Source organism: Rhipicephalus sanguineus, chromosome 1 (genome assembly GCF_013339695.2).
Source record: "Rhipicephalus sanguineus isolate Rsan-2018 chromosome 1, BIME_Rsan_1.4, whole genome shotgun sequence".
Lineage (NCBI taxonomy): Eukaryota > Metazoa > Arthropoda > Arachnida > Ixodida > Ixodidae > Rhipicephalus > Rhipicephalus sanguineus.
This window is the reverse complement of record NC_051176.1, coordinates 329,937,231-329,963,421: the sequence shown is the minus strand read 5'-3', so window position 1 is coordinate 329,963,421 and position 26,191 is coordinate 329,937,231. Positions and strand designations below refer to the sequence as shown.

The window sequence follows — 26,191 nt, the reverse complement described above, 5'->3', positions numbered from 1 at the left end:
TTCTGTATTCTTCTGGAACATGTCTACTGAACACGAAGGAGCCCACATACTTTAACCTCGCGAACAAATCATACTCTGCCATAGACCTTAGTATTTCATCACCGACGCTTTTACCGTATTTTAAATGGAGTGTTTTTAAAAACCCGTATGGGAGTGACCACTTCCCGATAATCCTAAGTATGCCGAAACAAAATCAACTTCCGCCGCAAGTTCCTCGATGGAAGCTGGACTCAGCCAATTGGGAAGAGTACCGAAATCTTACTCACGTGACATGGGCTGAGATGTCCGCACTAACCATAGATCATGCTGTAAAGTATTTTACAGCTCTTATAATTTATGCTGCCTCGAAATGCATTCCCGAAACGAGCAGCACATGTCCCAAACGGCGTGTTCCCTGGTGGAACGACGAATGCAAGAAAGCACGCAACAAGCAAAACAAAGCGTGGAGGATGCTTAGGGACTCTCCGACAGTGGAGAATTTAGAGAATTTTAAACATATAAAATCCCAAGGCAGGAGGACATGCCGACAGGCGCGAAAAGAGAGTTGGCAGAGGTTTTTGTCTAGTATAAACTCGTATACGGACGAAGGAAAAGTCTGGAATAGGTTTAATAAAGTAAGAGGGCGAGAAGCGTATTCACCCCCATTAGTAAACACAGAAGGCGACACCCTGGAAGACCAGGCGAACTTCCTGGGAGCACACTTTGAACATGTGTCCAGCTCGTTACACTACTCCGAAAGCTTCCAACGCTATAGGGCAAGAATTGAGGCACAGAAACTAGAACGGAAATGTGCAATATACGAGGCATACAATAAACCTTTCCAAACAGCTGAATTGCATTCAGCTCTAAACTGCTGCAACAAATCTGCCACAGGCTCCGACCGTGTGGTATATGAAATGTTGAAGTTCCTACCTCCCGAATCACAAAAAACCCTCCTTTCCCTGTACAACACCATCTGGTTTTCCGGTGACATTCCTACTTCTTGGAAAGAGGCGATCGTTATTCCTATCCTGAAACAGGGAAAGGATCCATCTTCCGTTTCGAGTTACAGGCCCATAGCCTTAACCAGCTGCGTGTGTAAACGTTTCGAAAAGATGGTCAACCGTCGGCTAAATACATCTTCTGGAATCAAAAAGGTTACTTGACCCACATCAGTGCGGTTTTCGAGAGGGTCGATCCACAACTGACCATCTCATCCGCATTGAAACAAACATTCGCGACGCGTTCGTGCACAAGCAGTTTTTCCTTTCTGTCTTTCTTGACATGGAAAAAGCACATGATACAACATGGCGATTTGGGATACTGAAGGACCTCTCAGAAATGGGTATACGTGGGAAAATGTTAAACTTAATAGAGAGCTACCTGTCCAACCGAACATTCTGTGTTCGTGTCGGCAACGTTTTGTCACGTCCATTTGTCCAGGAGACTGGAGTACCACAGGGTGGTGTGCTCAGTTGTACACTCTTTATTATAAAAATGAATTCCTTACGTCTGTGTATTCCACGCAATATGTTCTATTCAACTTATGTTGATGATGTACAGATCGGATTTAAATCCTGCAGTTTAGCAATATGCGAGCGACAGGTTCAGCTTGCTCTTAATAAGGTGTCGAAATGGGCCGACGAAAATGGGTTTACCTTTAACCCACAAAAGAGCACCTGCGTTCTTTTTTCTAGGAAGAGAGGCCTGCACCTCGATCCAGATATATATTGCCACGCCCACTTCTTGTCTTGTTTTGATGTATTCGGGTTTGACCGGCAGGGACGGTTATCAACGCTCGACGCTGTCCGCGAAGCATTGTTCGAGAAGCTTCACGTCTATAGTAGATCGTTCAGTTAAGATTGCGCCCCGCACGCGAATGTTCCAGCTTTGTCTAGAGATAACGCCGCCACCAGCGATATTGCTGGAAAGTTCGATACTGCCTGTATAAAAGCCGACGCGATTGACCGCTTGTCAGTTGATCGACGGACGACGCCCTGTTCGCCGCTATCATTGTACAGCGTGTATTGCTGTAGCTCTAGTTCTCATTTTCCCGGCCACAAGTTCGGCCAAATAAACAGTTTCATTCTGCAAACGCCGACTGCTTTTTTCGTCGACGTCACGACCACGTGACATCTGGTGGAGGTGCTGCTCGTTCATGTTCCGGACGCCCCCGACAAGCCTTGAACCCAGCCCACGTCGCGAAGAAGACACCGACACCATCAGCGGCAGTCGAGCCAGCCGCAGACTGGAAGGACTACCCCCACAATACGGACCCCTACCGGACAAGACCAGGATCACAACGAAGAAGACAACAGCCACAATGACAACCGCTGTGGCGCCTACAACGGTCGTCATGCATCAACCGAGGGAGCCGCCGACATTCCGCGGATCACCATGCGAGGATCCAGAAAGCTGGCTGGAGGCATACGATCGAGTCTCCACGTTCAACAACTGGGACTGCGACGAGAAGCTACGCCATGTCTACTTCGCCCTTCAAGATGGCGCAAGGACCTGGTTCGAGAATCGAGAGTCCACGCTAACATCATGGGACCTCTTCCGCACCGGATTTCTCAACACCTTCACGAGCGTCATCCGGAAAGAAAGGGCTGAAACCCTTCTCGAGACCCGTGTACAGCTCCCCAATGAAAACGTCGGACTGTACACCGAAGAAATGACTCGACTATTCCGCCATGCCGATCCAGCCATGTCCGAAGAAAAGAAAGTTCGCTTCCTGATGCGGGGAGTGAAGGAAGAACTCTTCGCCGGACTTGTGCGCAACCCGCCGAAGACGGTCTCGGAATTCCTTTCAGAGGCCACCACAATCGAAAAGGCACTAGAAATCCGCACTAGGCAGTACAACCGCCGCATTCCTACGACGACCTACGGGGAGGTTCAGGCGCTGCAGTCTGATGACCTGCGTGACACCATCAGAGCGATTGTGCGGGAAGAGCTGCGCAAACTGTTACCTTCGCCGCAGCATCAAGTGCATTCAATCGCCGACGTTGTCCGCGAGGAAGTCCGGCAATCGCTTGGAATTCCCGAAGCACCGCAGGCTCAGCCGGAAGCAATGAGCTATGCTGCTGCAGCCCGACGCAACGCCCCACCCCCTCGCCCACGTCAAGACGCCGCGTCGCCGCAGCAGTTCCGCCGCCAGGCACCGCCGCCACCACCACCGACGCCATACCGCCCGCCGACAGGACAACGCTGCGCCCCCCGAAAGACCGACGTTTGGCACACCCCCGACCACCGCCCACTCTGCTACCATTGCGGGGAAGCTGGCCACACTTACCGCCGCTGCCAGTACCGACAGATGGGACTGCGTGGGTTCGCCATCGACGCGCCGCGTCCACAGCGAGGGGAAAGACCACATGACATCGCCGACTACCTCGCGGGAACGCAATGGACGCCCCGACAACCTTCCCGTTCGCCGTCGCCAGGCCGCTACGTCTCCCCCCAACGCCGACCATACACTGGCCCAACGCGAGGCCGGTCACCCAGCCCGTATCCGGAAAACTAAGGGCAGCAACCGATGGAGGTGCGGTTGCTGTACGACGAAATACCGAAGATCCTCCGCCGCCGACGACAACGCTGCAACGACATCTAAAGAACATGCCGCAAGCCGAACGAAGCCCTGACGTCGAAACTTCACGGCCCGAAGAAGACCTGACGACACCACGACGAAGCAGCGGGACAAACCGACGTAGCCGTGATCCGACGCCGCGACCAAATCGAAACGGTAGGCGACGAACGAGTGACCTCGACGTTCTCATCGACGGCCACAACGTCACCGCTCTCGTCGATACTGGAGCCGACTATTCCGTCATCAGTGGACCATTCGCGACGAAGCTGAAGAAAGTCAAGACCGCCTGGGAAGGCCCCGAAATCCGCACAGCGGGAGGTCACCTAGTACCGCCGGCAGGAATCTGCACAGCGAGGGTCTCCATCAACAACCGGATTTATCCCGCAAGCTTCGTAGTCCTTCAGCATTGCTCCCGAGATGTCATCCTTGGTATGGACTTCTTAGGCCTTCATGGTGCAGTCATCGACCTCAGATCGAAGTCGATAACACTATCTACAGAAAAAGCATTACCGCGGTACACGCCGCCAGGGAAGCATGCCTTGAATGTGCTGGAAGACCAAGTCACCATTCCCCCTCGCTCCAGCGTCATCATTTCCGTCGGCTCTCAGAAAGTAGCAGACCTGGAAGGCGTCATTGAAGGCGACCAGCACCAGTTGATTAACCGCGAGATTTGCGTCGCAAGAGGAATAGCAGAGTTACGGGGAGGCAAAGCAACAGTGATGCTCACAAACTTTAGCAACGAGTATAAGCACGTAAACAAAGGCACGACAGTCGCCTACATCGAAGAAATCACGACTACGTCGATGGCTTTCGCCATCGCCGATTCTTCCGAGCCAACACCGACGAACCAAGCTTCTCAACCAGTTTTCAACGTTAATCCTACCCTTCCGAAGCATAAACAAGAACAGCTCAAAACCCTGCTCTTGAAATACAGGGACTGCTTTTCGTCATCGTCAAGAATCCGCGAGACCCCAGTCGCAAAACATCGCATCATAACAGAGGAAAATGCCAGGCCACTCCGGCAGAGCCCGTACAGAGTTTCAACGCGAGAACGCGAATCCATAAAGAAACAAGTCGACGAAATGCTACGCGACGACATCATCCAGCCGTCGAAGAGTCCATGGGCGTCACCCGTGGTGCTAGTGAAGAAGAAAGACGGAACCCTACGCTTCTGCGTCGATTATCGCCGCCTGAACAAAATCACGAAGAAGGACGTCTACCCTCTCCCACGGATAGACGACACCCTGGATCGACTCTACAACGCGAGGTACTTTTCGTCGATGGACCTCAAGACCGGCTATTGGCAAATCGAAGTCGACGAGAGAGACCGAGAGAAGACTGCCTTTATAACACCAGACGGCCTCTTCGAGTTCAAGGTTATGCCCTTTGGTCTTTGCTCGGCACCTGCGACGTTCCAGCGCGTTATGGACACCGTGCTGGCTGGACTGAAGTGGCAGACTTGCCTTGTGTACTTGGACGACGTCATTGTGTTTGCCTCAAGCTTCGACGAACACCTCCGGCGCCTTGACACTGTACTACAAGCAATCAAGACTTCTGGCCTCACCTTGAAGCCTGAAAAGTGCCGCTTTGCATACGAGGAGCTGCTGTTTTTGGGTCACGTGATCAGCAAGGGTGGTGTTCGCCCAGACCCGCGGAAAACAGCTGCCATCGCTGCCTTCCCGCCCCCCACCGACACGAAAGCCGTGCGCCGTTTTCTCGGCTTGTGCGCCTACTACAGGCGCTTTGTCAAGGATTTTTCACGAATCGCCGAACCGCTAACTCACCTCACGAAGACCGACGTGCCATTCAAGTGGGAAACGGCGCAAATCGAAGCATTTGAAGAACTGAAACGACGCCTTCAGATGCCTCCCATACTAGCACATTTCGACGAATACGCCGATACGGAAATCCACACCGACGCAAGCAGCGTAGGACTCGGCGCCGTCCTTGTGCAGAAGACTGACGGGCAGGAAAGGGTCATCAGTTATGCTAGCCGGTCGCTATCAAAGGCAGAAACGAACTATTCCACAACAGAAAAGGAGTGCCTAGCGATCATCTGGGCTGCATCCAAGTTTCGCCCCTACCTCTACGGCAGGCCCTTCAAAGTTGTGAGCGACCACCACGCATTGTGTTGGCTAGCTAACTTGAAGGACCCTTCAGGTCGCCTCGCACGGTGGAGCCTACGACTTCAAGAATTCGACATTACCGTCGTTTACAAGTCCGGAAGGAAACACTCCGACGCTGACTGCCTGTCTCGCGCCCCCGTCGACCCACCGCCGCAGGACGACAAGGAGGACGACTCCTTCTTGGGAATCATAAGTGCCGACGACTTCGCCGAACGACAGCGAACGGATCCAGAACTCAGGGGCCTTGTGGAATACCTCGAGGGCAGGACCACCGTTGTTCCGAAGGTATTCACGCGGGGACTGGCGTCATTTTTCTTGCGCAACGGTGTTCTCCTAAAGAAGAACTTCTCACCGCTTCGAGCCGATTGCCTTCTCGTGGTACCCTCGACATTGCGGCCAGAGGTCCTCCAGGCTCTGCACGACGACCCGACGGCTGGACACCTGGGTGTTTCTCGCACGCTAGCAAGAATACAGGAGAAGTACTACTGGCCGCGCCTTTCCGCCGACGTCACTCGTTACGTGAAGACCTGCCGGGACTGTCAGCGACGCAAGACACCGCCCACTAGGCCAGCCGGACTTCTGCAGCCTATCGAGCCACCTCGACGGCCGTTCCAGCAAATCGGGATGGACTTACTGGGGCCGTTCCCGACGTCCAATACCGGAAACAAATGGATCGTCGTAGCTACAGACTACCTCACACGCTACGCCGAGACGAGGGCCCTGCCTAGAGGCAGTGCCGCCGAGGTAGCGAAGTTCTTCGTTGAGAACATCGTCCTGCGTCATGGCGCCCCAGAAGTTCTCATCACCGACAGAGGTACGGCGTTTACTGCTGACCTAACTCAGGCAATACTGAGATACAGCCAAACAAGCCACCGCCGGACCACAGCGTACCACCCACAGACAAATGGCCTGACCGAGCGGCTAAACAAGACCATCGCCGACATGTTGGCCATGTATGTCGACGTCGAACACAAGACGTGGGATGCCATCCTTCCGTATGTGACATTCGCATACAACACGGCCGTCCAAGAAACGACGCAGATGACGCCGTACAAGTTGGTCTACGGAAGGAGCCCGGCGACGACGCTCGACGCCATGCTACCCAACGTCACCGACGAAGAAAACCTCGATGCCGCTGCTTACTTACAACGTGCCGAAGAAGCTCGACAGCTCGCCCGCCTGCGCATCAAGACCCAGCAGCACACCGACAGCCGTCGCTACAATCTTCGACGACGCTTCGCGGAATACCAGCCCGGCGACCGTGTTTGGGTCTGGACGCCGATACGCCGACGTGGGCTTAGCGAAAAACTCCTTCGGCGATACTTCGGGCCATACAAGGTTCTTCGACGCCTCGGCGCTCTTGACTACGAGGTGATCCCGGACGGCATTACGAACTCCCAGCGACGCCGCGCACGACCTGAAGTCGTCCATGTCGTGCGCCTTAAGCCGTTTTTTGCGCGTTAGAGAACCTGGGGACTCTATTTTTCTTCCTTTGTTATTGTAATTTATTTTTGTATGCACTTGTTTTTGTCTCTCTTCTATGTTCTTTCACAAGCATCGGGACGATGCTTTTTCAGAGGGGGGCAATGCCACGCCCACTTCTTGTCTTGTTTTGATGTATTCGGGTTTGACCGGCAGGGACGGATATCAACGCTCGACGCTGTCCGCGAAGCATTGTTCGAGAAGCTTCACGTCTATAGTAGATCGTTCAGTTAAGATTGCGCCCCGCACGCGAATGTTCCAGCTTTGTCTAGAGATAACGCCGCCACCAGCGATATTGCTGGAAAGTTCGATACTGCCTGTATAAAAGCCGACGCGATTGACCGCTTGTCAGTTGATCGACGGACGACGCCCTGTTCGCCGCTATCATTGTACAGCGTGTATTGCTGTAGCTCTAGTTCTCATTTTCCCGGCCACAAGTTCGGCCAAATAAACAGTTTCATTCTGCAAACGCCGACTGCTTTCTTCGTCGACGTCACGACCACGTGACAATATCTGCAGGGCCATTCGCTGCCTGTAAGAACAGAGCATAAGTTCCTAGGTGTTATACTAGACACAAAGCTATCCTTTGTACCACACATAAAATACCTGAAAGACAAGTGTATGAAAACTATGAATGTTCCGAAGGTTTTGTCGCATACATCATGGGGCAGTGACAGAAAATGCCTCATGAATCTTTACAAAAGTCTCATACTCACACGCCTTGACTACGGGGCCATAGTCTACCACTCTGCCACACCGAGCGCATTGAAGATGCTGGATCCCGTCCACCACCTGGGCATTCACCTTTCTACGGGTGCTTTTCGGACGAGCCCCGTAGAGAATCAAATGAGTGGTCCCTTCATTTGCAGAGATGCTACATTTCTTTCGTATATTTTCTAAAGGTCAATGCAAACAGTGAACATCCCACATACAGTGCTGCAAATGATTTGTCTAATTCCCGTCTCTTTCATAACCGTCCTGCATTGAGAGCGCCCTATTCATTACGTGTACAAGGTCTTGCCGAAGAAATTGGAGTGCCACTCTCTGAACACAATGTGATGGCACCCGCAGTGCAACTGCCACCGTGGCAATTGCAGCTGATACACTGTGATGTATCATTCGAGGAAGTTACGAAGCGCGCGCCTGTTGCACACATCCGTACGTACTTCCTCGAATTGCGGTACAAATACACTTTTCCTGAATTTTATACCGACGCTTCAAAGTCTCACGCTGGTGTGTCCTACGCAGCGGTCGGTCCATACTTTTCGAATGCAGGTGTCCTTCACCCCAACACAAGCATTTTCACAGCAGAGGCTTATGCGATACTGGTGGCCGTTAAACACATTAAAGAAATAAGCTTACACTACGCAGTAATTTACACTGATTCCTTAAGCATTGTGAAAGGTTTAAAAACTCTTAAAAAGCACAGAAATCCTGTTCTTGTCTCGCTTTATTCTCTTTTATGTACAGTGTACACACTCAAACAACATGTTGTAATATGCTGGGTACCAGGGCACCGCGAGATCGGCGGAAACGTGGTGGCGGACCAACTAGCTGCATCCACCCACGACCACACTCCCGCCAATACATCCATAGCTGTTCCTGCACTAGATCTTAAACCCTTACTAAAACAAAAGCTCAGGGCTTATTGGCAGCGCTTGTGGGACAGACAAACGCATAATAAGCTACATGTTATCAAGCCGACTCTTGGAAGCTGGCCACCGGTATCAAGCTCACGCCGCACACAAGTAACACTTACCAGGATAAGAATAGGACACATATACAGCACACATACATATCTTCTGTCCGGCGGTGACCCACCCAGGTGTGAAAGATGTGGAGAACTACTCACCCTGCTCCACATCCTGATCCAGTGCAATGAAATAGACGCAATCAGGAAAAAGCACTTTTTATTACCCTACCGACACCAACTCCCACTACATCCTTCCATGTTCATCGGTAGGGAACCCCTATTTAAATATGAATCATTGTTCGCGTTCTTAAAAGATGTAAATACCTTTCACGTCATATTTCCAGGCAACCCGTAGCACGACCTCTGAGTAGAGGTTGCTGCTGCGGTGGCTACATTCAAGACAGCATTTGCCTCGCGGCCCTTGGACTCAAGGGCTGTTGACGAGGCATTCGTGCTGACGCCATCTATCCGTAGTTTTAATATCATGACCACTTATCATTGAGCCTCAATGCACATATGTCACGTCACCCTCATAATTTTATTACTTGTATGTTTTACCCGCCTGTAGCGTGAGGAATTTTAGGCCCCTATACAGCCACCTAACATCACCATTGGTCACGTCCGGTATCAGGTCCTGGCGCTCTTTGGCCGTCAATGGCCCTTGCGCCATAAAACACCATATATCATCATCATCATTCGCATGGTACATCCCCTCGAGCACTCCGCTCTGGCCGCCTTCTGCAGCATAAAGATCGCAAGGGACACGGGAGGGGAAACGGTGCTACTCGCCAGAGATTAGAATTTTCTATTTTATATACTAACATTCGTAGTATCTACCGCAAGAAGGATGAGTTATGTACCGTAATTAACGATATGAAAGCCGATCTCATCGCACTAACTGAAACATGGCTTAGCAGCAAGATATCTAACACCGAATTGTTTCATTGTGAAAAAAGGTATGTAGTCTACCGCAGTGACCGCTCTGACAGAATGGGGGGTGGAGTTTTGCTGGCCGTGGACGAGCGTTTCGACTGCTACTGCATACCAATTATTTCGAACATTGAATCTGTGTGGTGCTGCTTGAATGTAAATTTCAAGAAAGTTATTGTTGGCGTCTGCTATCGCTCCCCATCAAGCGATGCGTCATTTTGTGATAGCTTGCACGACTGCTTAAATCAAGTCACGGTTCGTCATCCCAATTCACAACTCATACTAATGGGGGACTTCAACTACCCGAATATTGATTGGTTGCACGCATGCCCACTTTCCAACCCACCGACAACTGAGGCCAACCTGTTTATCACCACCTGCATGGATTTTGGTTTAACACAAATCGTCACCTCACCCACACGTGTTACTCAAACTTCTTCTTCCGTTATAGACCTAGTACTAACGTCATCAGACTGTCATGTCACCCGTATTGCACATGCCTGGCCTGAGCGACCGTAATATTTTGCATTTCACATTCGATTTGTCACATGCACCATCAGCAAAACGGTCCAAGAACATCAGAGACTACAACAAGGGTAACTATCTAGCCATTAATAATGAACTGAGCTCCTTTTTAGACATTTTCTTACCAGGTTATCTCGGGCGCTCAGTAGAAACTAATTGGAGTTTGTTCCGAAATAAAGTCTCTGAACTGATTCATCTCCATATCCCTCTTCGTCGGGTGTACTCCAATAACCAAGCTCCATGGTATAACAGATATTTAAACAGACTTTCTAACAGGAAAAAAAGACTTTTTAGAATCTCTAAGTATTCACTTAAACCGGCCCACTGGACAACGTACAAGACAGCCTCTTTAGCATATTTGCGAGCGCTAAAGGCTACTGAATCCTTGTTCTTCAACGTAACCCTGCCGAGCATCCTGAAGACTAACCCTAAACGTTTCTGGAGTATAATGAAACCAGTTAACACCAGCAAAGTATCATATTGTACACCCACCGGCGATCCTGTTCCCGACCATCTTTGTTCTACTGTGCTAAACGATACATTCATTAAGTCGTTTTCTTCATCTAATGATACCCAACGTCCTGAGCTTCAATCGTACAATCATTTTGCGATGGATCCCATCACGTTTGACCCGCATAGCATCGTCACGATTATTGATAACCTGAAACTAACGTCTTCTCACGGTAGTGATGGAATTAATAGTAAATTTTAAAAAAATACCAAAGAATACAGTTCTATCATCTTGAAATGCATATTTTCACAATTGTATCATGATGGTGTACTACCTGAAGACTGGAGAACTGCTACGATTATTCCAATACATAAAGGCGGTGATAAACATAGTCCATCTAACTATCGTCCTATATCTCTCACATGTGTACCATGCAAAATAATGGAACATAAAATATTTTCTCATCTTGTTAATTTTCTTGAGGATAATAGCTTCTTCTCTTCAACTCATCATGGCTTTCGAAAGATATTTTCGTGTGATACTCAACTAATTTCTTTTACTAACGATTTGCATTTCTCTTTGGACTCTGCTTCTTTAACTGACTGTATCTTCCTTGACTTTGCTAAAGCGTTTGACAAAGTTAACCATTCACTGCTCTTATATAAACTAAGTGTTCTAAAAATTGACCCTGCAGTTCTTAACTGGATTCGTGCATTCGTTTCTTCTCGTGTTCAATTTGTCAGCTCTAATGATGTTAATTCTTCCACTGCATTGGTTGATTCTGGGGTTCCGCAAGGATCAGTACTTGGCCCCCTACTATTCCTAATCTATATAAATGACTTACCTACTACTGTTACTTCCAGAATTTGTTTGTTCACTGACGACTGTGTGATTTCCCATAAAATATCTAATGACAATGATATTCATTCTCTGCAGGCTGATCTCAGTAACATTCTTCACTGGTGTCATATTTGGAAAATGGAACTAAACATTAAAAGGTGCAAGTCTATGAGGATTTCTCGGTCGAATACAACTTGTCCAACTTACTTTCTTCACAGTCACCCCCTTGAAACTGTAACATCTTACCGGTACCTCGGCGTCCACATAACTAACACTTTGTCCTGGAAATTACATACAGAACATATAACGTCCAAAGCCAATAAAACACTTGGTTACCTTCGAAGAAACTTCTTTCTTGTTCCATTGTCACTAAAGTTACTACTATATACCACATACGTCCGTCCTCAAATGGTATACGCTTCATCTGTTTGGGACTCCGGTCAGGTAACATTATCACACATGTTGGAATCCGTTCAAAATCGTGGAGCTCGTTTCATTTTGGCTAACTACCATCGTTCAGCCAGTGTCACCCAAATGGAGGCATCTCTAAACCTCATCCCACTAGTTACCCGCTGAAAGCTCACTCGCATTTGCCTGTTTCATAAAATATTTTATCATAATCCGAAACTTCGTTCCCGATTAATCCAACCTGCTCCCTTCATTTCTCTTCGCCGTAATCACCAACAAAAAGTCAGTCCCCCATTGCAACACAGTAACATATGCCCAATCATATCTCCCAAGAACTTGTAAGGAATGGAATTCCCTGCCTGCTTCAATAACAAGCATCAATGACTCCATTCAATTTAAGAATGTCCTTAAAACAGTGATTACCTAATTACCCCCTTTATGTTTTGTTCATCAGTTGATTTATATTGCTTTTTGCCTTCACCATGTAATAAAAATAAAATTACTGTTCATCATTTGCTTTTTTACGATGTAAGTTGTTAGGAGTATTCATCTTTGTACCCCAATTAGTGACTATATTTGTATGCCATTTGCTTTGTGTTCCTTGTTTTTTTATTGTTGTGCATTGCCGTTCCCCTCTGAAATGTACTGTGTACCCTGAGGGTAAAATAAATAAATAAATAAATAAACATATGGCAGCCAAATATGCTCTCACGTGCACGTCCTTTGATCATATGAAACCAACGACTATCCGAGGGATGTGTATAGACCTGGTATTTTCAAATTTCCAATTGCAACCCGTACAGGAACCACTATCCCTTCATTTCACGGACCATAAAGCCGTGATAATGAAGGGACAACGCAAGCCAAGCATCATCTAATTAAGAAAAATAAAAGTTTGATGTTTGTAATATACACACAATGTTTCTCACTCTTTATATGATGATTGATGGGGCATTACACAGAAGATTCACGGTTTACCGATGATTCCCTCCGGAGCTTCGCCCCACTCATCATCATTCACCACGTGGATATGCTGTGAATTTTTCTTTCCCTTCATTTTCTCGGCAAGCAGCAAGCAAGAACGCCTATAACTATGGCAGGGTCACTGTGACCCTCGAGGTGAGCAGTGGCGCTTACCATGGAGAAACGCTGCCATTGCTTTCAACTCTATAGCGAAGGCCGTAAGACGGAACGCTCGCGCGTCTTTCCAGTCCGGTCGTGACTACACGCATGATATTCAGATAACTAGCAACACTTTTTTGTTACACTGAAAACAAACAAAATTTATAACCTCGCTCTAAGCCTCATTTTTAACAATGACAGGCCTACATGTGACTCGGTGACAAACTTACCTTCTTCTCATTCTGAGGCAGTTCTTTACGCGTAATAATTGTCAGCGTAATAACTAGGAAATGCCGGTAACGTGTGCAGGCTGACGTTTTTGTGCCCCGATCGCCTAGTATCAAAGCAGATACAAGCAAGAAGATATAGCAGCGACAGCAATACGATTTGGACACAAACCTCCTACATGGCACCAAATCGGTAGCTTCGTCAAACTTCTGACAGATGGCAGCAATTTTGCATAAAGTCTATTTGTTTTTCTCACATGCTTTTGTACAAATGCAAGGTAAAAGGAAAGAAGTGTTAGCGGTAATTCAAACACGGTATGAAGGAGAAGAACTGTAGGCGTTCCAACCATGGTGTCTTTAGTGGAAGGGCTTGTGAATGCCCTATCCGACAATAAGTTTTAGGAATATCAGGAGTGCAACAGCTGTGCCAATTGCGCCAATTTGCTACAATTCCTTATTTTTGCGGCAAGCTGAGCCAAAACTGTGAAATTTATTGAAATTGCACTATTCTGTGCCAAAATGCCCGGCTAGCCCCAAATTATCTCGGTTGCGATAATCTTAGCAAGAAATGGAGGCCGCCATGGCCACCTGCAATTTAGGCATCATCATCCAATCCAATCCAGAAGTGCAGACCCTAACCCCACAGCAAAAGAAAAGAAGATAGGACTGCAGTTCTATAATTTCCTGGCCTTGTCCTGTCATCCACTGCATCTTACTAGAGGACAAGACATCATGCTCAGACTGCCACAGATAGAGGTTTACCCCTGTCCAGCAAGCATTGCGGTTTATATGGATACACTCGTATATCTCGTGACTGTGGGTGTGTGTGTGCATTTGAGCTCGTGGTGTGGAACTGCCCCCACATACCCAAGGAACTCATGGCGATAATCCTTCCTAGACGAGGCTTTTATTCCGCCATCAAAAGTATGGATCGTCAGCTTCGGGCAATGTAAGCAATGCCGCGGGCAGGTACTCCCTGCCTATCCCAACGTCGAGGTAAAACCCGGCTCTCCTTCCTTGGTCTTCAATAATGCTATCTATCGTATCATGTGCAGAACACTTTTTAAGCCACTTTCGCCACAGTACACTATTGCCTTGCGGAAAAGCGTAATAAAATTTAGAAATGGCTTTCAGCACTAGCTGTCATGGGACACAGCACATTTTGTTCTTTAATTACTCACGTGTGCGCGCCCTCTGTAATTATGATTGCTGACATCTAAAAAATTACTGGCAATCATTCATGGCTGTGTATGGCGTTTCTGCTGCCCTGAGAAACAATAAACAGAAAGTTGCACCAATTTTTTTTGTATATTTTTTTGCCAACCCCAGTCGCTACTGCTTTACAAATCTCCCAAATTTCGAGGTCCCCTGGTTGGCAGGTCCACATTAGCATTTGCAGTGCCTGTCAAAACATTCGCAGCAAATGCTAATGTGGACTTCGTCAATGTTTGCACTATGGGGTGGTTCAACACACTGTTTTTATTGAAATAGCAGTGCCCATGTGCACTGTGCGTGAGTTAGCTGATGTTGAATGGTTTGTGCATATTTTTGTTTTCTTTTCTAAACGTAAGCCTTCTTTCTTATACTGCTCCAAATTTGGGATTTCATGCTAAAAGTGGAGGCATTTTCTTCGTTCAGCGAACTGGGAGCGCAGAAAAAGACACAAAGGACGAAGCGAGGAACCACATAAGACGAGCGCTCACTAACAACTGATTTATTTTCCACATCGGAAGGACACATTTACACACAAATTGCGCATGTCAAAAAAGATAATGACGACGGCATGAACAGCATGCGAAGCGTGTGATCAAGGCACATGTCTAAGGGTTATCTAAATAGCTAAATTCACAGTCATGCAGTGACAGGGAAGGATGACTTTTACATTGATCCGTATTCCTGGAAATGTGATATGCTTCAGATATTTCGCGCGTAGTTTGATGAGGATGCCGGAACAACACAATTGTATTCTCAAACAGAGGTTGGCACTTGCACGAAAAGCAATGTGACGCTAAATGGGAGTAAGGTGTATTCTTCAACGAGCTTTTGTGTTCTCTGAGACGCACGTTCACACATCGGCCGGTTTGGCCAATGTACATACGTCCACAAGAAAGGGGTATCTTATATACCACTCCGGTGTTGCACTTAACAAACTTGTTTACATGCTTCTGGAGGCATCTTCTACCTTTAGATGCATTCTGTGCCCTCCTGTGCACCATTGAACATATACTGCCCAATTTATTGGGTGCAGAGAAAACAACGCGCACGCCAAACCGGTTTCCCACATTTTTTAACCCATGGGCCATTTTATGAATGTAGGGGATTACCGCCGCATGCTTCTTTTTTTCTTCGTCCCTGTTCCCTGACGAAGTACATGTGCGTTTTTCATTATTTTTGACCGTACGCAAGAGCTTTTCACAGACTGAGGCTATTACGTAGGAAGGGTATCCAGCACCTATTAGCCGTTCTAACTGTGCTACGAAACCACTTTGCATGGTATGAAGGCAACATTTTTCGAGGGCTGAACGTAAGCACGATATTACGATTCCACGTTTAACGAGCTTGGAATGACCAGAAGAGTAGTCTAGAACGGGTTTTGCAGAACGAGGATTATATCTCCAGCAAAGATGCTTATCACCGAAAAACAGGGAAAGGTCTAGGAACTGCAATTTGTTATCTTTAGGAGCCTCGGATGTAAACCGGAGGCCCATGCCTTCATTCTCGAAGCATGCCTTGACACTTTCAACGTCCACTGCTGAACACTTTTTGATGATGATTAGATAACCGTCAACATAACGGAATACTTTTGTGCTTGGCTGAAGTTTAGTGCTTAGGGCTGCATCCACCTTACCAAGAAAAATTTGGCTTAAAACGTCTCGGAGCCTCTCAGAGAACACAAAAGCTCGTTGAAAAATACACCTTACTCCCATTTAGCGTCACATCGCTTTTCGTGCAAGTGCCAACCTCTGTTTGAGAATACAATTGTGTTGTTCCGGCATTCTCATAAAACTACGCGCGAAATATCTGAAGCATATCACATTTCCAGGAATACGGATCAATGTATAAGTCGTCCTTCCCTGTCACTGCATGACTGTGAATTTAGCTACCTATATAACCCTTAGACATGTGCCTTGATCACACGCTTCGCATGCTGTTCATGTCGTCGTCATAATCTTTTTTTGACATGCGCAATTTGTGTGTAAATGTGTCCTTCCGATGTGGAAAATAAATCAGTTGTTAGTGAGCGCTCGTCTTATGTGGTTCCTCGCTTCGTCCTTTGTGTCTTTTTCTGCGCTCCCAGTTCGCTGAACGAAGAAAATGAATTACCAACTGGCCCACCTTTCGATCCTCCTGCAAAAAGTGGAGGCTCTTTTCCCCCGTAACCTGCTCCAAATTTGGATTTTCTTGCTCCAAAAATTGCTCCCAATCTTATTTTGGCTGTTGCACCCCTGGAATATGCTTTTATTGAACCAACTGCCCGCCCTCCTGTGAAGTCATGCAGCTCACTGAAGATGCAGATTTTATTGCTGACTGAGTATTCAAAGATTGACATTTGTAAGTTGTCGTTTCCATGTTGAATTCAAAGAAGTGAATGATAAGAAGCAGAAGCTATGCATTTTTACTCCCTGATGCATACCTGCTCAAACCGATTGTCATAAATGGCTTGGTTCCACTTGATGAAGGAAAGATGGATTTTAAGGGCTCGTTTTTCTTTGTTAGGCAGAATAATAATGAGAACTAACAGACAGTAATGCCAAGCAAAGTATAGGAGGTGTTATTTGTAATAATTGGGATATAAATATGAAGAAAGTAAAGTAGACGAAAAGACAACTTGCCGCCGGCAAAGAATGAGCATCGGACGCGTTATTCGAAGGTCGCAGGTTCGGTCCCTGCCGGCGGCAAGTTATCTTTTCGTCCATTTTACTTTCTTCACATTTATATCCCAATTATTGCAAATAACATCTCCTATACTTTCCTTGGCATTATTGTCTGTTCTCATTATTATTGTGTCTAACAAAGAGACAGTTGCTAGTAGCACGTCGTCCCGTGTACTTCTTTTCGTTGTGTGCCGTTTTCTCGCGCCCCTCAGTCATCATGAACAAGTACCAAATCGCCCAACTTTTTACCCTACTTAGTAACAAAGAGAAACGAGCTCTTAAAATCCATCTTCTTTCCTTCATTCATAGCAAGGGTCTCGTTCTGGCAGACTTCATGCTTTCACGTAGTATGCGAGGAATAATTGGTCAGCTGCCAGCTCGTAAAATGAGCACGTGCTACGTGACGCCGAAAGCTAGAAAAAGAGTGTTCCACACTCGCCGCCATGGCTGCGATCGGCTCTGACTAACTGTCATGAGTAAAGGGGCACGGGGCGCGCGCCGGACAGCGCAAGGCGTCGATGGTGTGCGGGGAATGGAAAAATACCCGATGGTGTGCACCCCCCCCACGTCGACGCAAGCCATTGGCCGGAGGAAGGCGCGTGCCACGCGACCCGAACTGAGGTGCGGAACCCCAGAGGATCAAGCAGTCATTGTTCGGTGGGGTCGTCGAGGAGCAAGGTGTGGCAAGCCAGCGTCGCACCCGCGACGAGAGCAGTAGGGCCTCGTTCTGGGGGCAGCGGCACGAGAGGCTCGGGAGGGTAGCCGTCGACCTTGGCGTCACCCAAGTGAGGCTCCCCGAGCTTGCAGCAGCCTCATTCAGCAGTTCGCAGGGCACCTACGGCACTACCACAGCTCGACGAGACGGCAACCCGCCGACAATCACCGGAGAGCCACGTCGGCAGTTTGACCCAGTGGCACCAAGAGGATAGGCCGAGGGTTAGGCCTAACCGGACGAGACGACGTTCTCGAAGAAAGACCGACGGGTCAGCGACGAGGACGACTAGCGAGGCGGCAGCTTCGATGACGGCGACTCCCAGACGTCGAGGAGTAGCGTCGACGGGACTCAGCGTCGACTTTGGCGCGGAAGCGAGGCGACGGACTCACGCGAAGTAAGAACGTTCCATTTGCATCGCTAGACCGAGACGCCATAGTTGCCAGACTTTCGGGCCACTCAGGCCGAGCCTAGTTAGAAGTGGTTGTTGTATTCAGTTGTACCGCTGGACGTTTTTGAATATGTTACTTCTAATTAATTTTTGGTGTTAACTTCTTGTTTGCCGTGTTGTGTGATAAAGATTTGTTTGCAGTGACGCCACGGTCTCCGGCCTCGCTCTCTCTCCCAACTCCATCACACATTGCAAGCGCTCCCGAGATACGTGACACTAACACTCCTAGGTTTAAATGCACATTTATAGCCTATAAAGTGGACGCGGGGATGACCGCCGCCGTAGCTCAGTGGTAGAGCATCGGACGCGTTATTCGAAGGTCGCAGGTTCGGTCCCTACCGGCGGCAAGTTATCTTTTCGTCCACTTTACTTTCTTCACATTTATATCCCAATGATTACAAATAACATCTCCTATACTTTCCTTGGCATTATTGTCTGTTAGTTCTCATTATTGGTTCCATTGGAGACATATGAACGCACTGCTCAGAACAATCGTAATAAGTCTGGAAATTGGTGGCAATGGCCATTAAAGGAGTAATTTCTGAGCCAGCCATGGCATTTCCAGTGACACGAAATAGTAAGAGCTAATGTGTGAATGAAGCACAAACTTCGCTCTACCACTGTATGTTCGTGGCGAAACCTAGGGCAACTTTGTGTACAGTGTTAGTGCCAATAACCTGCAATCAATCAAGAATGAGCTGAAGTGAACAATGTTGATAAAAGATGAGTAATCTCACATAAGTTTAATTCATGCTATAATAACAAGGTCTATTCACAAGAGGACAGTGAGTAGTGCAGAACTGTAAATTGGCATAACAGACATGTATACAGTAGACTTTCGTTAATGAAACTTGAAGGGACCAGAAAAATGTTTTCCATTTAACAGGAGTTCCGTTTATTGAGAGATGGACAGGGTGCAAGTACGAAACCATTTATATTAGATGCGTTTAAGCAGCAGTTTCATTTAAGATTTTCGTTCACTGAGAGTCTACTGTATTCAGTTTGTGCTTTGCACTGCGTGGCCATCATTGGAACTTTTAAGTGTGTAGAGTTGATTGTAAAGTGTCCCTGCTGCATGATTATGTTCGAACTTTCATCTAATGTGGCAAATGAGTTGTGCAGAAATGTTTACGGGGTTTCATAAAAGGGCAGAATTGCCATCTACCCCAGAGGGGTTTCTCATAATGCAAGCATCACATTTGAAGAGAGCTGGCCCAATAATTGCACCATTCTTGTGCACCCATGTGGTGCCTTTTAAAGCACATTCTTTGACTCGGCAGTGTAAGGTAGTTGGACAAGCTCTCGATAATTTGAGTGCACACTAGTAACACAAATGAAGATCCTTGGGAGGGAGACACCAAATTTTGAGGCTATAAAAAGCCTGCTGTAGGCCTCCTCTGTATGCAAGGGCACTCGACACAAAGCGTTGGACACGGGAAACTTTTAGAATATATTTTAATTCACTTCCAAAGTGTGCCTAAATCAAGAGTTGCCAGTTCCGCTTATAATAAGTGGATTTGGGCTTCTTTTTTCGCCGAGTCGCTTGTCGCGTTTTTTGGGCTTATTTGCATTTTCCCAGCAAATATGGTTATTTTAGTGACCATCACGTTCATTAATAGCACGTTTTTCGTTCACCAATAGCACCTTTGTCAATGGCTTTGTGTAGTTGAGTGTTCAAGTCAAACATACTTTGGGGGAATCAACAAGTAACGTTAATCATGCACGGGCAAACACGCATTCCACCGAATGAAGACTACCCTGGAGACAATGTTAACCCTTTCAGACGCCACCCATGAAGAACTGTCTGTAAATGTGTCATATCAATACAATGTTATTTCAAGACAGTCGATATCGTATTGTAACAAAAATAATGTCGTAATACGTTCATTTATGTGTGTTATAGTAATAATTTCTTATTACTTTGTAATACATTATCTATTTATTCTGAAGGCATTCATGCTCTCTTTTTGCATAAATAAAATGAAATCTCAGGCGCGAAATATAGTGCAAATTCGTTTTCGTATATGTCCATGCTGACCAAAGAAAAATTACACTTCTGACGTGGCTCGCGGGAAGTGGCTTGTCACATGACTTGTCGAATATGGTAGCATCTTCAGAAAAGTGATCATATGCAACAGTGCGCTGCAAAATGAAGTTAAATGAAAAAATATTTATTGTGCAGGACGTTCAATTCATCCAAAGCTCAATGTCTCTTGCTCTTTCTTAGCCCTAGTCGATACAAATAGCTAATTGAAGTGGTGTACACAGTTGCGTACATAGCGTCTCAAAGTGTTAAAAAGTAAATATGTGCTTTGTTCATAGTTGCGCATATTTTCGCTGTACAAAATAAAGTGATTTTTTTCAACTCCCTTTCGTATTTGAGTGACATTTTTTATATTATAATTTAAAATATTTTCAAGAATGGGAAAATTCATAAAATTTACGTTTCTTTTGGGCTTCTTATCAAAGGTCGCGCCGCTTTTTTGGGCCTTCTTTTGTGATGATTATTTGCTTGTTAGCTTGGTAGCATCTGGCAACACTGGCCTAAATGCTCATTCTCGCAATCGAGATCCATCGCTAGCACGACTGACACCGACGTCACTTTGTAGGAAGCTTAACAAAAGTTTCAGTGACATCAAACCACACTACAGTGACGTGCAATGAGCAATGAGCTGTACAGGGCAAGCCAAGAGAGCATCTGCTGCGGAACCTACACTTATTTTTTTTCAGCATGTTGCCGAAGTAGCTAAACTTGCTGGCATTTTGCAAAGTGCTTCGCATCGTCATGCGAACCTGCGAAGGCGACATCAGAGAATTTTAGTTTGTTTGCACACTTCTTTGCTTTAGCATACCGGGTTACCGTAGCCGTTAACGTGAGAGGCTGGATATGTGGGGCCACCTGATGGTGCTAAGATGAACCAGGGAAGCACAGAATTGTTGTTGCAGAAACCTGATGTATTTTACTTCTCTGCTGGTGTAAATTCTTGGCAGCAGCATCGTTCCGAATGTGTTGTCTTTTTGAACACTTTTTTCACCACGGTTGCTCAGTGAAAACAAAGAAACGCACATGTAATTCTGGCTGCACGAAGTGTCACAAGATGTCAATACCATCACCTGATAACCCGGTACTCCGCAAACACCTCTGTGTATACCGGAATACCATACACTCTAATATTCTCTATTAGAGAATTTTCACTAGTGTTGAAGGCATCTGGACGGTTTTGTTTGTGTGTGTGTGTGTGTGTGTGTGCGTGCGCGTGTGCGTGCGTGTGAGAGCAGACAATGCAGCTTTGTGGGCCCATGTGGTCAAGCTTCCCACATAGTGACATCACTGTCCAACTCGGCTCTCAGAAACTGAAAGTGAAAGTCGTTCACATAAATAAGTCAATATTAAATTATTTAGTGAGAATACATGAATCTTGGAGCGTGTAACATGCTTCCTGGAACAATAAGAAACGTTTGCAACAAAGAACGCCCAAGCCACAAATTTGATGTCACCACGCCTTTAATGTCAATCTACACCCTTGCAATTTCGTCGAGGAGGCTGAGGCACGCCCACTGATGTAGCTTTTTTTGGGCGTCAACGTAGCAGACGGCGCTCGCAGTTCAGCGTGCTTTGTGCACTTGCACGTCGTCAGCAGATCTCGTTATCTTTCAAGAACCATATCCGGCACTCAGCACTCCCGCGATACTGTTAAAAAATTGCAAAGGTGTACCTTTCTTTTCATGCAGGATGGGACAAAGGAGCCAGTGATAGATAACACGATGGCTACTTATATGCAGCAAGAATTTGGGGACACCTCATCAGATAGTACAGATGACAACTTTGCTGGTGATGCCGAGGAGCTGCATTCGGATGATGGCAGTGACGATGAAGTCAGCTCTAAGAGAAAAAAAAGTGGTGAGTTCCAATGGCTACTCTTCTGTATTAAGTTGTCTGCAACATTATTGTAGTGAAATATGGACCTTGCCAGTGTCCCCCAGCAGCAGAGTGGTAAGCATTTTCTTGGTGAAAAAAGTCACAGTTTCGCCGCAACGGCGAAGCAATGAATGTGATAGCAATAAATTGTAATGTAACGCGAAGAACGGAAAGCAGCTCGAAATTGCCAGCGCGTCGCTCAAGCCCAAAGGACGCACGAAAAGAACGCACACAGGACGAGCGCGAACTAATGCGTCACAGCTCGACACTTGAAGCGCACTGCTCAAACATAAATCAGGACGCACGAAACGAATGAACAGGTACACACAAGACGAGCGCGAACTAATTGTCACAGTTGTTACTTATTTCTGTTTGAACAGCGTGCTCCTTTCACAAACACGGCCGCTGCAGTGAGCGAAGCGAAGCACCACTGGCGCCACACCGGCCGCCCCTTCTTTCCTTGAGATAAGCGCACGAAAGCGACCACGCCCTGTAGAGCGAAGAGCAACGGCGTTTGCAGGAGCGGGGCGACGATCTTTAAAGCGCGCGCGCATGTCGCGCCATCTATGTGGCCACTAAATAAGCATGCTGAATTACATGGTGTATATAAATAGCTCGCCGTTAGCAGGCTGAAAGACTGTGCTGTCGTGGCCTAACGTCTAATGCGGTGGGCTGCAAAGCGAGAGGTCGCCCGTTCGATTCCGCGCGTCGGGAAGAATTTCTGAATTATTTTTCTTTGTGGCTTTTCTATATATATATATATATATACACATATACATATACGGTGAATGACGGCGGCCACCGACGGCAAAAATCAGCCGAGACTGTCCATATAATTGCTATCGCAATAAAAGATAAGGAGTCAAATAACTGTGCCAGATTCAACTTATCAATGTCATGGTTCATACACTTCCTTGAAATTCTTGAATTATGTGACAATCATTGCTTATACACAGCTGCAAGCAGCTGGGAGTATTCATTCTAACAAGACGGGGCGTGCAAACACGGACACAAGAAAGAAGTCAGGACATCACAAACGCCGACTAACAACTGAAGAGAGCTGGGAGTTTGTGAGGCACAGCTCAAAAAGCAGTGAGAAGCAGAAAGTCTTATGATAAAGCAACCTGTAATGATTTATGCCGATCAAAGAGAGAGCAATCAGAGCTGATGAGAAGTTGAGAATATTACCCTGGCTTGTTTTCTTCAAACTAAATTTTATTCTCAGAATCCACGCTTATTTATCAACCAGCAAAGATCAAAACACCATATCATCGCCCAAGAAAGAACATCTCATCCCACAATGAATAGCATGAGGCCGCAAAATCTTGATCGACCCTAACAACAAAAATGATACAAGTGAAATGCAACGCAGTCAAAACACGCTAAAAACTGAAAGCAAGCGATTATGGAACGCATGCTCAGACTCTATAGACTTTTTTCACAGGGAAGGCGTAGGTGCCAGGTAAGCTGTAAGGAAAGCTAACTTCCAAGGGTGTAGGCTCGGGGAAGGCTGGCTGACACACACGAGATCGTTTTTTTTAATCAAAAAAGCTTCCACAATGTCTCTGGACACGTTATTACGGTTCCGGTACAACACTGTTGTGTCAGTTAAAAGCGGTTCACAACCGCACTGCTGACAATGCATCGCAAGATGCGAGTATGGTGAACCTTTGAGAGAGCTGAAATGCTCTCTCAGCCTAATGTTCAACCATCTGCCCATCTGGCCGATGTATTTGCATCTGCATGAAAAAGGGATGCTATAAACAACATTGCAAGGGCAAGAAACAAAATGCATACCATGCCTAATGGTACACCTAGCCTTTTTGTGGTCTTCCTTACTGCACATGCACCTCTGCAGTATTGGACAAATGGTGCCCACGTTGTTTCTCACGGGGAAAACAATGTCAACCTCAGGACGCTATGCCACCTTTTTGACGTGATGAGATAGCCCATGGATGTACGGTATAACCGCGAAATGTTTCTTGTCTGACGTCCATACCTTTGAGGCACACTTTTCTCCTGCTTTTACGGCCTTGAAACATATGAAGCTCGCAGCAGTAATTCAGTAATGACAGCTTCGTGGTACCCAGCTTTCCGAAGCTTCCTCACTTGCCCATTCGCACTCTGTGCCATTAAATGTCCGCAAGATTTCTTTAATGCTGAGTAAATGCAAGAAAAAGCGATGCCTTGCTTGACAAACTTCGAATGGCAGGAATTGGAGATAGCACTTATCTCGTGTATATGTTCTTGGCTTGTCTCTTTATTTTTTGTGCTACCTGCTCTATTATACAGTATACAAGTGGATAGTGGCGAGCTTGGTCACTTTTGCTTTACGGGACCGACAGGCTTCAGCGAAATGTCCTTTCTTTCGGCAGTAATTGCAGGTGGACACACGTGCTGGGTATTCTGGGTGGGGATATGGCGAACGTCTGCAGAAAGAACAGGTAGTGGCACCAGAGAGTTCTGTCTTGAGCGGCGCGTATCGCTGTCTGGCATCCAGATGTCGAGGCGCTTTGTGAGATTTGGCTGCGTTTGGTTGAACTGGCGTAAATCCTCCGGCACTTCCTTTTGCTGCTTTTTCTTTCTCGGTGTCTTCCCATTGACGCGCTCTAGTCCAAGCCTCCTTTAGTGACAACTTGGAGTTGCGGCACAATCGGTTTGAGTGGCAAGCATTTCTGAGGTCAACCATGAACCTGTCATGCACGAGGCGCTCTTCGACTTGAACAGATGGGTAGTTGCAATGCTTCACAAGTCTGCATAGTTCTTTGTAGTAAGCGTCAACACTTTTGCCTGGTTCCTCTGTGCGCTTGTGGAAGCAAGAAGACTTTAAAGCTTGTTAGGCAGGTGCACGAAGTGTTCGGTGAAACGCTTGATGACAGTCTCGTAGGAGAGCAGCTCGTTCACAGAAAGTGAGAAAGTGTTGAGCAGGGGATGACTTTCAGCACCTATACAATATAAAAGTGGCCTTACTTGCACTTCGGCAAAGGCGTGGCAGACTCCGAAGACCGCTGCGTAGTCCTCGTAACGTGTTTTCCACATTGGCCAAGACATAGCGTTGAAGTCGAATGCGTTGGGTTGCCGAAGCGAAATCCCCAATCACTTGTAGTCAGAAGTCTGTTGCTCGTTGGCCATGATTTCTTCTGTTTCAATGAGAAGCGAAGGCGTCTATTCAGTCGCTTCTGACACCATATTGTGTTTTGAGTTGGCTCAGACGCTATGCACATTGGAACCAGAGATGTGTATGCACAGGTCAGCGTCGCAACATCAAGTGCTTTATTCTGTCACGCCCATCCTAGTCTCCGACATAGGTGGCACCACCAGACAGCTGGCAGGACACAGGTGGCACCACAACATTTATCACGTGTTTTTCTTTTCTGTTCCGTCTCTTGCTGTTTTTTTTCTTTTTCATTGAAGTGCTTCATGCCAGCTTATCTCAATATTTCCATCTTTTCATTCTTTTTGTCCCATCCCTCACCCTCATTGCCGCACTTGCCCTCCCTCCTCTTCTCTTTTGGTTGGCGGAGAGGGTACAAAGCATACACATACATGCGCATGTTTCGACAAGAACGCTTGTCGAAACATTGGCTCCAGCGACACCCCGTGTTCAAGGATTTTTCATTGCATTTGGAAGCTTTGTGATTTGATTTTTTGCAAATGAAATCGTTATATTTATGTTCCACAACTTCGAATAGTCAAAGTCCGGTGCGAATTGAGTAGCAAGCACTACTAGAAAAATATTCGGAAGTTTGAATATCTGGACACCACTAATTTTCACTTAACTGCGTGATGATATCTGTGAATTAGTTGGCAAAAAATGTTAATTCATTTGCTAACGGCAGCTTCTTTACAACCACCAACAACCACAATT

At 46.8% G+C, this 26,191-nt stretch overlaps 1 protein-coding gene across 1 annotated transcript in view; it reads left to right on the top strand.

Moving 5' to 3' along the window:
• The window catches only part of LOC119379533 (WASH complex subunit 2), a gene marked incomplete at its 5' end in the record, with an annotated part of 624,148 nt that overhangs the window by 127,777 nt on the left and 470,180 nt on the right, over positions 1–26,191 (top strand). Inside the window, 1 exon segment of the mRNA XM_037648828.2 lies at positions 22,137–22,305. Within this exon segment, the coding sequence (XP_037504756.1) occupies positions 22,137–22,305 (169 nt within the window).